Genomic DNA, 14,009 nt, shown 5'->3' on the forward strand with positions numbered 1-14,009 from the left:
AGTATGTACACCGACATTAGCAAGAATAAAATCATAGGACTTCCGGGTAAATGTTTCAAAATAAAGTCCTTATTGGCACATTAAGTGTTTGAATGTTTCACGATTAGAACAACTCTTAATTACACTTATTTGTTCCCTCCTGCCAGCATATCCTTACCCCAGTATATTATTGGAATAGAGTCAAAATAAATGAATGTTGTTGTCAAAACATTTATTGAAATGTGGCAGAAGTTGGAAGAGCAGTATGGTAGTATAGGCACTCCGGGTCTGCGTAATGCAGAGATACTTCCCCCATTGTTTTTATTATACATGTGGTTGTTGTAATTTACTTTAAATCACTCGTATAATGCACTCATGTTTTAATTGTATTAAGTTTTCTTTTGAAATGTCCAATGTAAATAACTTTCAAATAAAGTAGAACTTTAAAGGGTCCTAATGAAAGAAATGCGCAAAATGAGTTCTCATGATATATTTTATTGTCACGGCGAAACAGCCTACTTCCGCATTAATGTTAACTTCATAACAGCAGTTTGCTAAAAGTTTAGCCTGCCCCTTTGACATGACCAGGCCATGATTTTCGCGCGCAAGATACTCAACAGTGCCATGACAGACCAGTCAGGTATTGGTGTTAGCACATCTTTCTGTATTCTAAATGAGCAACCCTTACCCTAAAGAGTATTCTAAATGTGTACCCCTTAGCCTAAAGAATATTATAAATCATGAAGCAGCCTTTTTAATGTACCAGCCAAGTCATTACATATTTAAAATCTTATGGTTTGGTGTACAATTAAAGAAGTTATAATAGAGCATATTTAGCAGAGACATGAATCCACACTACTTGTTGTTCTCAATATCATGCACCTTATTGGCTACCAATTCCAGGTAACATTGAGTACATTTCACACAGTAGGCTAACTGCTAATATTTTGGGGTCTTAGCTCGTTAGGAGTTTCAGTTTTCAGGGCATTTATTGGCGAAACCCAGACTTGTCCCTCGATGATTATTTAATATAGAACGTATAACAAAGCTGTTTTCACCTCAAGAACAAAAATGAACATATCTTGTTTTATTGGAAAACAACATTACAGTAAATCTTACAGTAAACCCTGTGATATTTGGTCACAATACATTTGCAAGGCAACTCACTGATAGGGATTGTGTAACATGAAGGGAAATCCACACTTGGGAAATAATTGCACAAAAATAAAAAGTTGTGAGTTTTAATAAAATCCCTCCTCTGAACACTGATTCAAAATCTAAACATATCCAGGGTAAAAGTGAATTCATGGCTGCAATATACAAGGGCACCATTGGCTGTATGTGTTCTAGGTTGGGACATCAGTAGTTACAAGACATTCATTGGGTCACGGAGTCATAGTCAGGGTATTTTTTCTCTTGGAGTCCCGTCGTGGGAACGGCACAAAGCTTTGCACCTCTTTGAAGCACAACCCTGTGGGCGCAGAGGGAAAACATTTATTTTGGTTATGTCCAGCATGTCCCCATTTCAACAGAAATCCATTATAAGGCATATTCATATATATTCACATAGCAAGTGATACAGGGAAAGATTTGATTAAGTTTGAAGTATGGTTGTATAAGGTATTTATCCATAGTTGTTTGTAATAATGGCGGTCGGCACATCCCCAGTTTGGAGAAGCGGAAACTATTTACTGCTGTGAATTGGGCAGCAGCAAGACATATTTTATTCCCATAATTCTATCAAAATGTTGAATATTTTCACGGCTTTATTTTTACGTGTTGACAGTAATTGTACCCTGCTTTAAGCAGAAGTTGCTGGTCCATTGCTTACTGGTTGGTTTGTTTCTGTGATTGCGCAAATGTGATGTTTTAAAGTGTTGATTCTCATTCATCAAAGTCACACAATAACACCAACAAAGGAATTGATTCGAGCCAGTAATACAACAGCAACTCCTATGTTCTGAAAGGTAAAATTACTTTTTTTGTACATGGAGTCTGTTGGCTTAGAAGAGAGAATAGCATACTGATTCAGTTTACCGTGTTAAAGGGCAAAATAAAGCAGTGAAAATATTCTAAATTTAGAGTTCATAAACTGATACTCTTGTTTTACAAACTAGGGCCTACCGCCATCTACTGTTTTATTATAAGTATACAAACCAACAAACAATCCAAACTATCCTATTAACAGAAGCCCTGCAACAGGAGGTAGGTGTAGTTATTGTTGGAGTAGATGATTTAATATGGCATTTACAGTTAGTTACTTCTTTTAATATTTTATAATGAGGCCATAACTGATTAGTAATGTACATTAACACTAAACAAATCTGCACATTGATTATATTATGATAGCATCTTTTAATACTCTTTTTTGCTTACGTTTCCACTCATCCAGGGTCAATGTGGCATTGTCATGGCTGTCATCGTATGGCTTGGGTAAAGGTAAGTCGTCTGGGTCTCTTAGGCCGTCGAAATATGGGTGCTCCAGAGCGAGCTCTGCTGTAAGTCTCTCGTCCCCGTCCAGAACCAGCATCTTCTCCAGCAGGTCGATCCCTGCCCACAGTAAAGGGCACAACATATTGCCACAACTTCATCAAACATAAATGCAGAACAATGTAACTGAGTGTTTTTTACTGACAATACTACAGAGAATATTATATTATACATAGAAGTTCAAAGTGCTTTAGCTCAGTGTCTACATATTGTTACAGTTTAAGCCGTTTCCAAAAAGAAGAGATTCTACTAATGCCAAGATGATCAACTAAGAGAATGTGTCCTTTTCTTGACCAACCTGAGATGTTTGATCTCTGTGGATTACCACAGAAGCAAACAGAAACATAACCCTAGCAAAATGTTGGTATTCATTTAAATGATATTCAACAACTATGTAATCGATAATGCCAACATTAACATTTAGCTAAATAATTGTTTAAGTGGCTCTTACAGTGTGTTAAAAGGGTGAAAATACTGTTTGTGGAGCAAAGGCTGTGTCTGAACTTACCCTTTGCACTGGCTCTGGGGAACAACGTTGAGAAGTCTTTTCTGGGATAGCGAGGAAGGGCCTTAATATAGGTTTTGGCCTGTTTTAAAAAATAAAAGATGATTAATTGATTAATGACTAATTTTTACCTCATTATAATGCAAATAAAAGTACCAGCTTCAGGCTTTATTGTTTTCATTTTGCAGACATCGTATTTTATTTTGGTTATGGACTAAAATTATTCCAATTACATGCATTTCAACTGATCAGGAACTGTGACTGAGGGAATCAATAAACTGTTTTATATTTTCCAAACAGCTATCAGCTTATGAGTAATCTACTGCTGCAGTGTTCAGGCAATATCGTTGATACTGTAAAATTGAATGACTCATTCCATAATTTAATTAACGTTAGTGACGTTGAACTGTATTGTATAGTATGGTTCTGTCTTCTTATGTCTAGGTAAGCCACACATTTTTAGAGTAGTGCATGGTTATGCATATTTACATAATGATTCCATGTTTTTATATATATTTAAATGTATTTGACAAATTCCTGAATAGATGAAGATTGCTTCAGATTGACTGAGACATATGTTTAAGCAGTTACTTGAGGTGCCCCATGGATTCAATAAATATGTTGATGATTCAATTCCATGTCTTTAAATTACTTTATGTTCCATAACTGCAACCCTCAGGACAAACCTCATACTTGTAGTCCCACCACGGGTAAAGCAAAAAGAAAAAGGCCAAATATCAGTATGTTGTCGCGCAACCAGCTAACTGTAGATTCAAGATGTAAATATACATTTGTTGACATACACATAAGGTAGTTTGACCTACCTCTGGACTGTCCAGTTTCTGTACGAACTCTGATCCAGGAACTCCAGTTACTTTCATGATCTGAGTCAGCTGGTCCATGTCTGTAATAAAGGGTTAAAATCAAGGATTTTTTAACCAGGTAATCAATAATATCCATTCAGTAGCAGTAGAAAGTAGGATTTTCACGGAGGTCTATAAAACAGAATAATAAAAGAAATTGAAAGCCACAAGTGACAGCTTTAAGACGCTATACATCAGAAGATAATATAAAATATGCAGAAAAAGTATGTTATACAGTGCAGTTGCAGCTGCCTTGGATGCTGCCTGAGGGAAGGGGTTTTACTGAATGTAATATACTGTGATTTGTGTTCCCTTCTGCACCTTATTTATAGTTCCCATCATCAAATAAAACTGTCAATGTTTAATAAAGTGGCTTCATCACCTTTAATATTACAATGATTGAATTAAGTGAAATTAAAACTTGATGACCTGTCGTTCGGGAATCATTCAGCACATTCACATTACATTATTAAAAGGCTTTAAGTCCAGTACATGGACAGGGCTGATGAAAGGATACAGTCTCTCCCTTTGAAAAGGGTTTTTCCATTGATCATTTCTGCCATGATGCAGCCCACAGACCAGATGTCCACTAGAATGAAAAAAAAGAAAAATGTGAGTAAGCACCCGGGCAGAATACTCATTAACACAAATGTAAATTGTTTAGGTGTGTGTTGGAGATATGTGCCGTAGAGATGGCTGCCTTTTCTCCAATATATCCATGCACACCTCCTTCTGAGTGGTGATACGACAGACGATTGTAGTGTGGTAGAAAGTAAATAGTTCCTACATGAAACTGCTCACAACAAGGCCTTTGGATTATTTTGAGTAAATGGGACCGGATTTCTGAAAATAAACACTGCTGTTGAGTTTTTAAATCTCAATCCAATGCATTATAGTTCTTTTACATTTAAGACCAGGCAGATACTTTGACAGCAGATACATTACTCTGAAACTCACACCTAGCATTCAATATAGAACAATAGCACTACAGGTCAAATAAAAAAAACAATACCTTTATGCTCAGTGCAATACAAATGAGGAAGATGGCATTTATACATCAGAGCAAGTTCCTATTCACCATAGTGCAGAATATATTGTGCTAATCCTACTAAGGGTGTCAACTCGCCAGAGTTGCTTTCTGTGCTACTTTCCATTCTGCGGGAGCTGTTTACAAAATGAAATCCCACTATCTCACAAAGACACATAAATCCTGAGAAAGTCAGTTTCATTGAGCTGACAGCTCTGTCATGGAATCTCAGCGCTATCAGACTGCTGTCAGATCCATCTCTGTCAACTGCTAACAGATTAAGGGTAGAAAAAGATTGACAGTCAAAATGACACCGATGCAGCTTCAACGACAGGATTATAGAAGCTGCTGACCCACAGCGTACCATACAAGCCAGCCTCAAAGAAAGAAAGCCCTGTAACTAGAGTTGGCATGTTTTCACACGACAAACAGAAAACAGTTACAGCACCGAACAGGCCAACTCCATACTGAGCCGACAGCAGGGACGGAGGTGAGAATGAGTAACAGCTACGATTGTCTTGCCAGTCTGGGTGTAGTGCATCCAGTTCAGAATGACCTCAGGCGCCCGGTACCAACGGGTCACCACGTAGCCTGTCATCTCAGCGTCAGTACTGCGAGCCAGCCCGAAGTCCAGGATCTGCACGGTGAGCAAAAACACAGATCACACTCTGGAACATGAACACAGTATATTCACAGAATATGTCTGTCAAATTAATTGTTTGAAAAGGTGTTTCATTTGTGCATGCATATCAGTGGACACTTCCTCAAATGCATAGAGAATCCATCATAAATTATAATGGTTCACATTTTTCCCACCATAAGATGTTTTCATACATAAACATTTTCATTTTAAAATATTTAACCATTTTGCATCACTAGAGACATTTTTGGCAACAATTGTTATTTATTCCATGTCCTGTTTCCCGTATATTGCTGATTTTGAAGGTTATCTTGTACTTTGTTACTTTCTTTGAAACCTGCTGAATCTAATTATTTTCTTGCTGCAGCAGCATCATTTCAGCTTTGTCATGTTTTCTGATGTAATCCTTAGAGGTACAAACCTTCAGTTCACAGTCTTGGTTCACCGCCAAGTTTCCAGGCTTAAGATCCTGTAAAAGAAAATGAGCTGCTGAGTGAGGGTTGTGTATTGCACATAGAGATTAACAGAAAATGATATTGCTTGTACTGTGTAGTATCACTGCAGGGGCTGAGAAGAGCCTTGTGCTTGTAGTTCCCGTGGCTCAGCCTTATGTCTGTATACTGCGGGATTTAAAACAGGGATTTTTTGTTGTGACTCAACTATAAGCTGACCATGAAACTCACTGCAGCATTTCTGCAGAGTCACTCATAAAATACTGGGACAGAAGGTGTGATAAGGGCGGCGCTGTTAGTGAGTGTTGATAACACCTTTACTGCGATAGGAGTTACAAGAGTAATAGCAGGAGATTAAACACACATTCACATGTGTGGGAGAGAAACTCCCTCTGGAGGGAACTTTAGGAATGTGGCCATTGCAGACCATTTACATGCACACAAACCTATAGAACATACTACAGGAAAGGGAAATCCCCAATAGCATAACAGGGCCCTTTAACAGTAGATGTTGCATTTTGAAATCCCACACAAATCAGAACTTTATGCCCTTGAACAGTACCAATAATTTAAAATAATGTTCTGTGTTTTTTTTGTTATGTTTTTTTTGTTTTATTTTATGCGGAACAGATAAGAGGCCGTCATTAATCTTTCTTTTATTATATTATCTTAATTAATTGTCTTTCTGATAGATAAGTGGTGTATTTATCTAACCTGACTTTCTTCTCCTCACACACCCACTTGGCAGTGGTTCTGACGGGTGTGGCCCTAACATCTCCAGACATGCAGTAAAACATCTGAGAGTTAACTCTTCTTACCTGTTGGGGCAGGGTTTCTAAACTGTGCAATAACAATGACACATACAATTCCCATGTACTTCTGCAGTACAGGAAATGAGCATGTCTTATGTCTGAGCTATCTTATTGCACACTGCACACATTGCACAGCCTTAATAACAGCCTGTAAAAGGATTTTTTTATCATAATGAAGCTTTCTTTTTTTTAGTTGACACAGACATTAACTTGTACGTACCCTGTGGATGATTCCAGCTTTGTGAATGTACTGCACAAAGGGAGAGATAGGGCATATATTATTATTGCAGTCACATACAAAATATATGCATTGTGTATGTCAATTCTATCTCTAAAGTGTCTTTTTTATTAGTATGCCAGTTCACCTGACAATTGTCTATTATAGTTTAATTAGAGTGCACTAAAGCTATAACATGTGACTTATCCTCATCAAAATGTCTGAAAACAACTTAAACTATGTTACATGTGCTAACATTATCCCACATTTCTTTTTACATTTGTCTGCCAACAAATCTTATTAGACTTTCTTCCAGTTCTAAGCAACATTTTTGAGATGCACTTTTTAGATCTTAAAATGTTTTAGCTATGTATTTTAACCAAATGATGAGAAGACCTCTGTATAATTCGGCTTCTGTTAAAGACTTTCCAACAATTATTTTCAAGATTACGTTTTGATTGAAATGAGTGGCACAACAATTACATATTGTGTGTTTAATCTGTGCAAAGTCTAGTTAGGCTTCCCGGCTCACCCTGAGTCCACACAGCATCTGGTAGACGAGAAACTGGACTTTGTCTTCTGTGAGGTGACCCCGCACCTTGGACAGGTCAGTAAACATGTAAGGCATCACCAGGTAGCTGAGAAAAAGTGGGGGAGGGTGAGCAGGAGAGTGGATGGAGAGAAACGTACAGTATGTTCACCTCTATATAACGGGTCTATGTAAACCTTTTTCTGTAAAGATCACAACTAATAGTCAACATTATTCCTTTGCTGTTCGCTGATATTTTCCACACCCTGTTAATGCTGTAATCTATTCCTTTGTATACGTTGAATAAGGAGCTTATGGTGCTTGTGTATATGTATGTAACACTAAAGTTTATACAACCTTCAATATACTCTTCATCTTTGCCGTTTCCTCCTAATTTGCCCATTCAAAAGTCTACGTTTGCTAACTAACGGTAATCAATTCAAAAATGTTCCCTAATTTATGTGGTTTGCTTAACTACTAGTAATTGAGAAATGGTTAAAGTTTCCCTTGCTTTAAAGTAAAAATTCAACCAATAAGTAGGCTTATTGTTTCTCTATTTCTCGGACACAGTAAGGGAATAACATTATCATAAGATCCTAGTGTTTAGGCAAGGTCCTTTTAACATGAAGTGTACAAAAACATATTGAACGTATGGAGAAATGGTTATCAGACTTTGGTGTGGAAGAACTTTACAGGCCAGGTTGTTATAGCAGTACATGGTTTGACAATAACATGTAAGAAGGGGCGTCCACATTCTTTGGGCCATATAGTGCAGTGGGGGTGCCAAAGATCGCAGGGGGGGCGCCAGGCCTCAGATGATTTGAGGCCAAATATCATATTTAGACTTTTATTTTTAATTATTATTATTGTAAAGCAATACATGATTGTTACTAAAAGCCTTGTTTCTACATTACAATAAAATATAAAAAATAATTGATTCATTAATTTGAATAACAATTCAAGTTAGTAGCTAAAGGCATAAAAAGACAGAAATGTATAATTCTTTCTTTAATAGAAATGTTTCTTCTGCCCGTAAAGTGTCCAAACCAGGCTTTTCTGGATAAGCACATTTTTAAAACATAGTCATTGTCCATGCCGGTTTCAGTTGGATTATTTGTCACAGTTGCTCCGATCAGATCGGTCTCCTCCATTTTGTAGATTATTTACGACTTTTTAATCCACATAAACACATCGGCAAAATCCGGCTTACTTTGAGCGTGTGTTTTAAACAGTTTAATCCCTTTGTGAATTGTTTCCACTTGCGCCGTCCTTTAATTTCTTCATCCAGCGGGAATCCAAATGAATTAATCCTGAGTCCAATAACCATCAAAGTCGCTCCATAGCGCTCCTTAATTACGCTTTCATCCTCCTTTAACAAAATACTTCACATTCATCTAGTTTGTGACAGTAGTTGTAGAATCTTTGAGAGTTTGAAACTTTAATTACACCCCCCCCCCCCCCCCCCTTTGTGTGTGTGTGTGTGTGTGGGGGGGGGGGGGGGCGCAACTTCCAACAGGAGTCATTTGGGGGGGCTCTTGGGAAAAAAGGTTGGGAACCACTGCTCTAGAGCAGAGAGAGGAGCTGTGGATTATTGTTATTGATTAATGCATCAGTGTTTCTTACGGTCAAAAACACTAAACTCACAACTTAAAATTAAAGCGTTTAGTTTATTTAATAAAAGAGCACATGTTCAATGTGAAAAGTGACAGTAGATAGATTATTTGCAATTTGGTGCAATATATATATAATTTTTTATTTTTTTTTTAAAACACCTTGAATTTCAGGCGGGGCGCGGGGCTCCGTTGGCGGGGTGCAGCGCCCCTCCAAGACAATGGTAGGGGAAACACTGTAACATTAAAGTGATCCTTTGTTCATACATCGTCACACTTTCTGTTCAAAGCACATACTGTACTTCTCCTCTGAAGAGATATTGCCTGTCTCAGCCTGAGGGCTTTGCTAATATTAGGAATAATACTCACAAGTCCTGCAATTCATCAAGGGTTGTGGCGGGTGAAAATACATCGATGAGTCCTATCACCTGGTTGGAATTAAAGAGCGAGGTGACTGTTACACACATGGGAGCAGACGCAATAAGCTGAAGCATTAACAGGATATAATCATATCTTATATTGCAATTTATTATGGAAGCGATATTTATTCCTACGTTTTCATGCTTCATGTGTTTGAGCAGTCTGAGCTCTCGGTATGCCCTCTTAGCAAAGATCTCGGACTGGAAGGGCCTGTGGAGCTTCTTGATGGCCACTTTCTCTTTATTCTTCTCATTTATTGATGAGCTGTGAGGGGAGATGGAAAAACAAGTCATTCTCTTGCACTCTGCGTGTCTGTTCTAGTATCACTAAGATTTCACCCTTTTGAAGTCAGAGCAGTTAGAAAAAGAGTTTCACTCTCGAATGCAAACAGGTTCTCAGATGGAGGCACTGTACGTGGGACTCAATCTCTAACAGAGTGAAGGGGGATTTGTGGTTTATTGAGTATGAACATGTAAATGTTTGGCAACTCGTGATGTCTGCTGTGATCTGCAGGGCAACAAATCGTAGGCGGACAAGCTTGTTAGGCTATTTGGAGCCACATCCACCAACACAAATGACACACATCTCTTGTGCACCATAGTGCTGTGGAGGATGCACACATGTAGGGTATTGCATTATCAATTTGACATGCAGCAAGCCAGATAAACATCCACAAAGAATACAGATCATCTAACACATATATTTGTGATGAAACTGTTATTTCTTTCATTAATATGTTCTTTTCTTGCTGTGGTTCTAATTTCACACTAGATGAATAATGAGAGATAAGCTCTTATGGATCAAACCACCACCATTATCTGTCAAAAATACAGCTAATGGTGGTGGTTTGATCCAAGTTCATCAGCTGGTGCTTCCTTTAAAAGGTCAGATATTTTTGCTTTGATAGACCACCACTCCCACACTATAATGCTTACATCAGTGGTACCCACAGTTAACAAGCCTACAACTGCAACCCTGACAGAATCAACAAAGCGGATTCAAACCCTTGTAACTTTGGCTCTCAACATGTTCACCTTGCCATTGGTCAGTAGATAGAAAGAGGATCTATTACCATCTTCATCAAACTGAATTTCAGTGTGGCGTTAAACCAAAACTAGCCATAACACAGTGTTTTCTGAATAGTACTGTATGTACAATCTGTCTTTTCAAGCATCTGTGTAATAACATGAACAAATTATCCTCTTTGTGGCGCTGTGATTTACAGAAATGTATGTGTTGTAATATGGATAGTAAAATGTAACAAATGATGGTGCAGTGGAAAGAATAAATAATGTAAATAATATTTGACTGAATGACTAAAATGTGTGGTCTGCCATAGTAATAAGATAAGGGCACAGTGGTGGTAGAGCAACAAGGTATAATTAATTGAGTACATCATCGTTTTAGTTTTTTGAGTGCATGCAGTACTCTGTAATTGATAAAGGAATTAAATATTCACAATAACATTAATGGAAGTCTGGAGAATATCGATTGGTGGCTGTGCAAAAATGTCTTTGGTGGGGTTTTGCTGGGGGAACTTGGACGCATTAATTATTTGTAACATCTTGGATAAAGTGTAGGTTATTATTCCAAGTTTTTTAATGTGGATATTTTCCATATGAAACTTGACAGCAGCCTTGTATGTATCTAAATTGTAATTATACCAACTTTTAATACTTTGCCCCATCTGACATGTTAAAGATATCCTTATTAGCCTGGATTTAAAATGGTCCATCATTAACATTATGGCTTGAAAGGCTTTTTTGTTTTTGATCTCTTAAAGCAATATGACTGATAAATAAAAATACTTCATACCACAAAGTATACCAAATGAAATTGCAGGTTAATTGACCATTACACTGATTATATTTATCCAGTCAGCTAGATAAACAACAGGGTACCTGTAAATCAATAATGTTAAGTGTTGGGTGTGTCTAATGTATATCAGTTCAAACCTGTGCAATGCATATACATGTGAATAGAAAGCATGTTATCGGCACATATCTGTTTATGTGGCTTCTCTGTGCTATTTCTATACATTTTAAAAGAGTGCATGAAGAAAGGAAAGTGGTCATATGTAATCCAAAATAGCAACATCTAGCAGCATAAATTGCATATAAATTAAAAAGGTACGGGTAATGCAATGTGTTTTCTTTACGCCAACACATGATGCTGCCAGGATGCGCTGTATAAAATACCAGGTGTTATAGTGTGAGGTATAGCTGTGTCCGTGTTGGCCGTGTGTTAGTGTACAGTACAGTACAGTACAGTACATTACAGGATACAGTCTATGGATATAACCCAGGCCCACCACAGGCTGCGTGTACAGCTCACATTTATGAATGCTGGGCTCTCAGACCAAGCAGTGTTTACACACAGTCAGGTTCAAACTACGACACACATTTGATACAGCGTTAAGGTAGACGACACTAACCACACCGAGCCGTACGCCCCGGTTCCTATCTGTTTGAGCCGTGTGAATTTCTCCGGGACTTCCCACATCGTACTGTTGATTTCCTCACGGTAGAAATGAGCCCGAGCCTCCATAACGTAGAGGAAAAAGCGAAGCTATGAAAAAAAGTTATGCTTCTTCTTGTAAGCCGTTCACTTATTCAAAAGGTAAAGCAATACACTACTGTAGTGCGAGACAGCATTACCTACAACCAACTTCCCTAAGAGATTTTCAAAATAATGTGGGAGGAAGCAAACAACTTGCCGACATAATGAGCGAAATGTCCATAAATAATTAATTTATTATATAATTATTATTATTATTTGCGATATTGTTAGGCTTTGTTGTTTTATAGCATTATCATTAGATTTTTCTTAATTAAGGGTAGGGTAATCTTTCGATCCCGTTTGAATTGTGCCACGAATTACACATATGATGTTTGTCAATTTAAAAGATAATTATGTCAACAAAAATAAAAATGTGTCGTACAACTGTGAAGTAACACATTTGTGTGTGAAACCGTTCAATGAACTACATCTCTGGTCTCGCAGACTAGCACAACACACGTCAGCAAGATGGCCATCACTACTGTCTTGCCAAACAAGGGATTGACTACTATCACCACAATGAAACACGTCCAGAAGAAAGTCATGCAAAGCTGCCTGCCTTCGATTCTCTCTGAACTGCCTGATCTTTTTAATGTTTAATGTCAACCATTTGTACAGATAGCATGAAATAGAAAAGATCGCCGATGCTAATGTAGCGTTAGCGTTAGGATTTCTCCCCCGGGCTTAAATGGTGTATTATAGAATGATCACACCGGTGTGAGAGTAGCTACTCTTCAAAGGGTTCACGAAATATGACTACTCTTACGAAGGCTTAGTCTTCTTCTTCTTCTTTTTCTTCTTCTCTCGTTTTTTTGGCGGATTGCAAACAACTTTAAGGTGCATACTGCCACCTCCGGAGTCGGCTTGACTCGGTTTGCATTTATAAAGAATGCACACATGTGTTTAATCCATGGTTTAATCGTTAATGTCAGCTATGTACTAAGTAAATACATTTGTTCCTGCTCAAGATTAGATTCAACTTTATTGTTATTGCACATATTACAGGTACTGAGACAACGAAATGCAGTTTAGCTTCTAACCAGGTGCAACAAGCAGTAAAGTGAAAAGTAATGTACACAATAGACAGAATAAAATATAGAATGAATTGAATGATGAATAAACAGTGAGGGGTATGAATACACTATATACACAGCAGCCTGTGAGCAGTATGAACAGTGTGTATGAATATGCTAAGATATATAAAGTATGAAAACGGTAAGCAGTGCAAGTATAGTATAAAATATATAGATATTAATTTTATGACGATAAACATTGTGGAACAATGATGAAAAATGGGAATGGATGTGGCGACGTAAAACTGACACAAAACAACAACAAACTTTTGCCGAGCCAATTGGAGAGTTTCATCAGCAGCACGGGGTAAAAACCACCAATGAGCGCTCAGCTCGAGATATCAGCGAGTCGTTTCCCATCAAGCATTTCGCTTTCGCAGCCCGTGGAGAGGAACTGCGCCGCCTCACCGCGCCTCGCTCTCAAGGCTGCGAGCGTCTTTGTCCCGCGAGATTTCAACGTCTCATGTAGGCGAGCCTCCAGAGCAAGTCGGACAAAATGACTAACCATCATGCAACGCACTAGCAAGACGTTGATCGAAATTGCGCAGGTCTGCGCCAAGCCCCCAGGAAGTGCGCCGGACTCAGATGAAAATATTCGTGCAGGCCAAACGGCGGTACTACACTTCCGTTTGGTTGCCAGGCCCGGAAACACTTTTTCCCATTGACTTACATGGGAAAAAATAAATAAAAATGTGTCGTAAAACTGTGAAGTAACACTTTTTTTTGTGTGAGCCGCTCAATGACCTACATCTCCCGTCTCACACCACACACCAAGACGGCCGTCACGTTGGCACATTTCACTTCTAGAGAGGTGAAGAGGTGAAAATCACTAC

The 14,009-nt window shown here is 38.2% G+C and overlaps 1 protein-coding gene across 1 annotated transcript; it reads right to left on the reverse strand.

Annotated features, from left to right (window-relative positions):
* Nucleotides 1-1,046: 1,046 nt before the first annotated feature.
* mapk13 (mitogen-activated protein kinase 13) lies at nt 1,047-12,195 on the reverse strand. The gene is made up of 12 exons (XM_034087388.2): nt 11,979-12,195; nt 9,679-9,808; nt 9,494-9,552; nt 7,518-7,623; nt 6,989-7,018; nt 5,926-5,973; nt 5,387-5,501; nt 4,355-4,426; nt 3,799-3,878; nt 2,978-3,056; nt 2,356-2,529; nt 1,047-1,450 (listed from the first exon to the last, which is right to left on the reverse strand). The coding sequence occupies exons 1-12, from the start codon at nt 12,089-12,091 to the stop codon at nt 1,365-1,367; spliced, it is 1,092 nt and encodes a 363-aa protein (XP_033943279.1). The 5' UTR covers nt 12,092-12,195; the 3' UTR covers nt 1,047-1,364.
* Between the last annotated feature and the right edge of the window lie 1,814 nt (nt 12,196-14,009).

Source organism: Pseudochaenichthys georgianus, chromosome 7 (genome assembly GCF_902827115.2).
Source record: "Pseudochaenichthys georgianus chromosome 7, fPseGeo1.2, whole genome shotgun sequence".
NCBI classification, from domain to species: Eukaryota; Metazoa; Chordata; class Actinopteri; order Perciformes; family Channichthyidae; genus Pseudochaenichthys; species Pseudochaenichthys georgianus.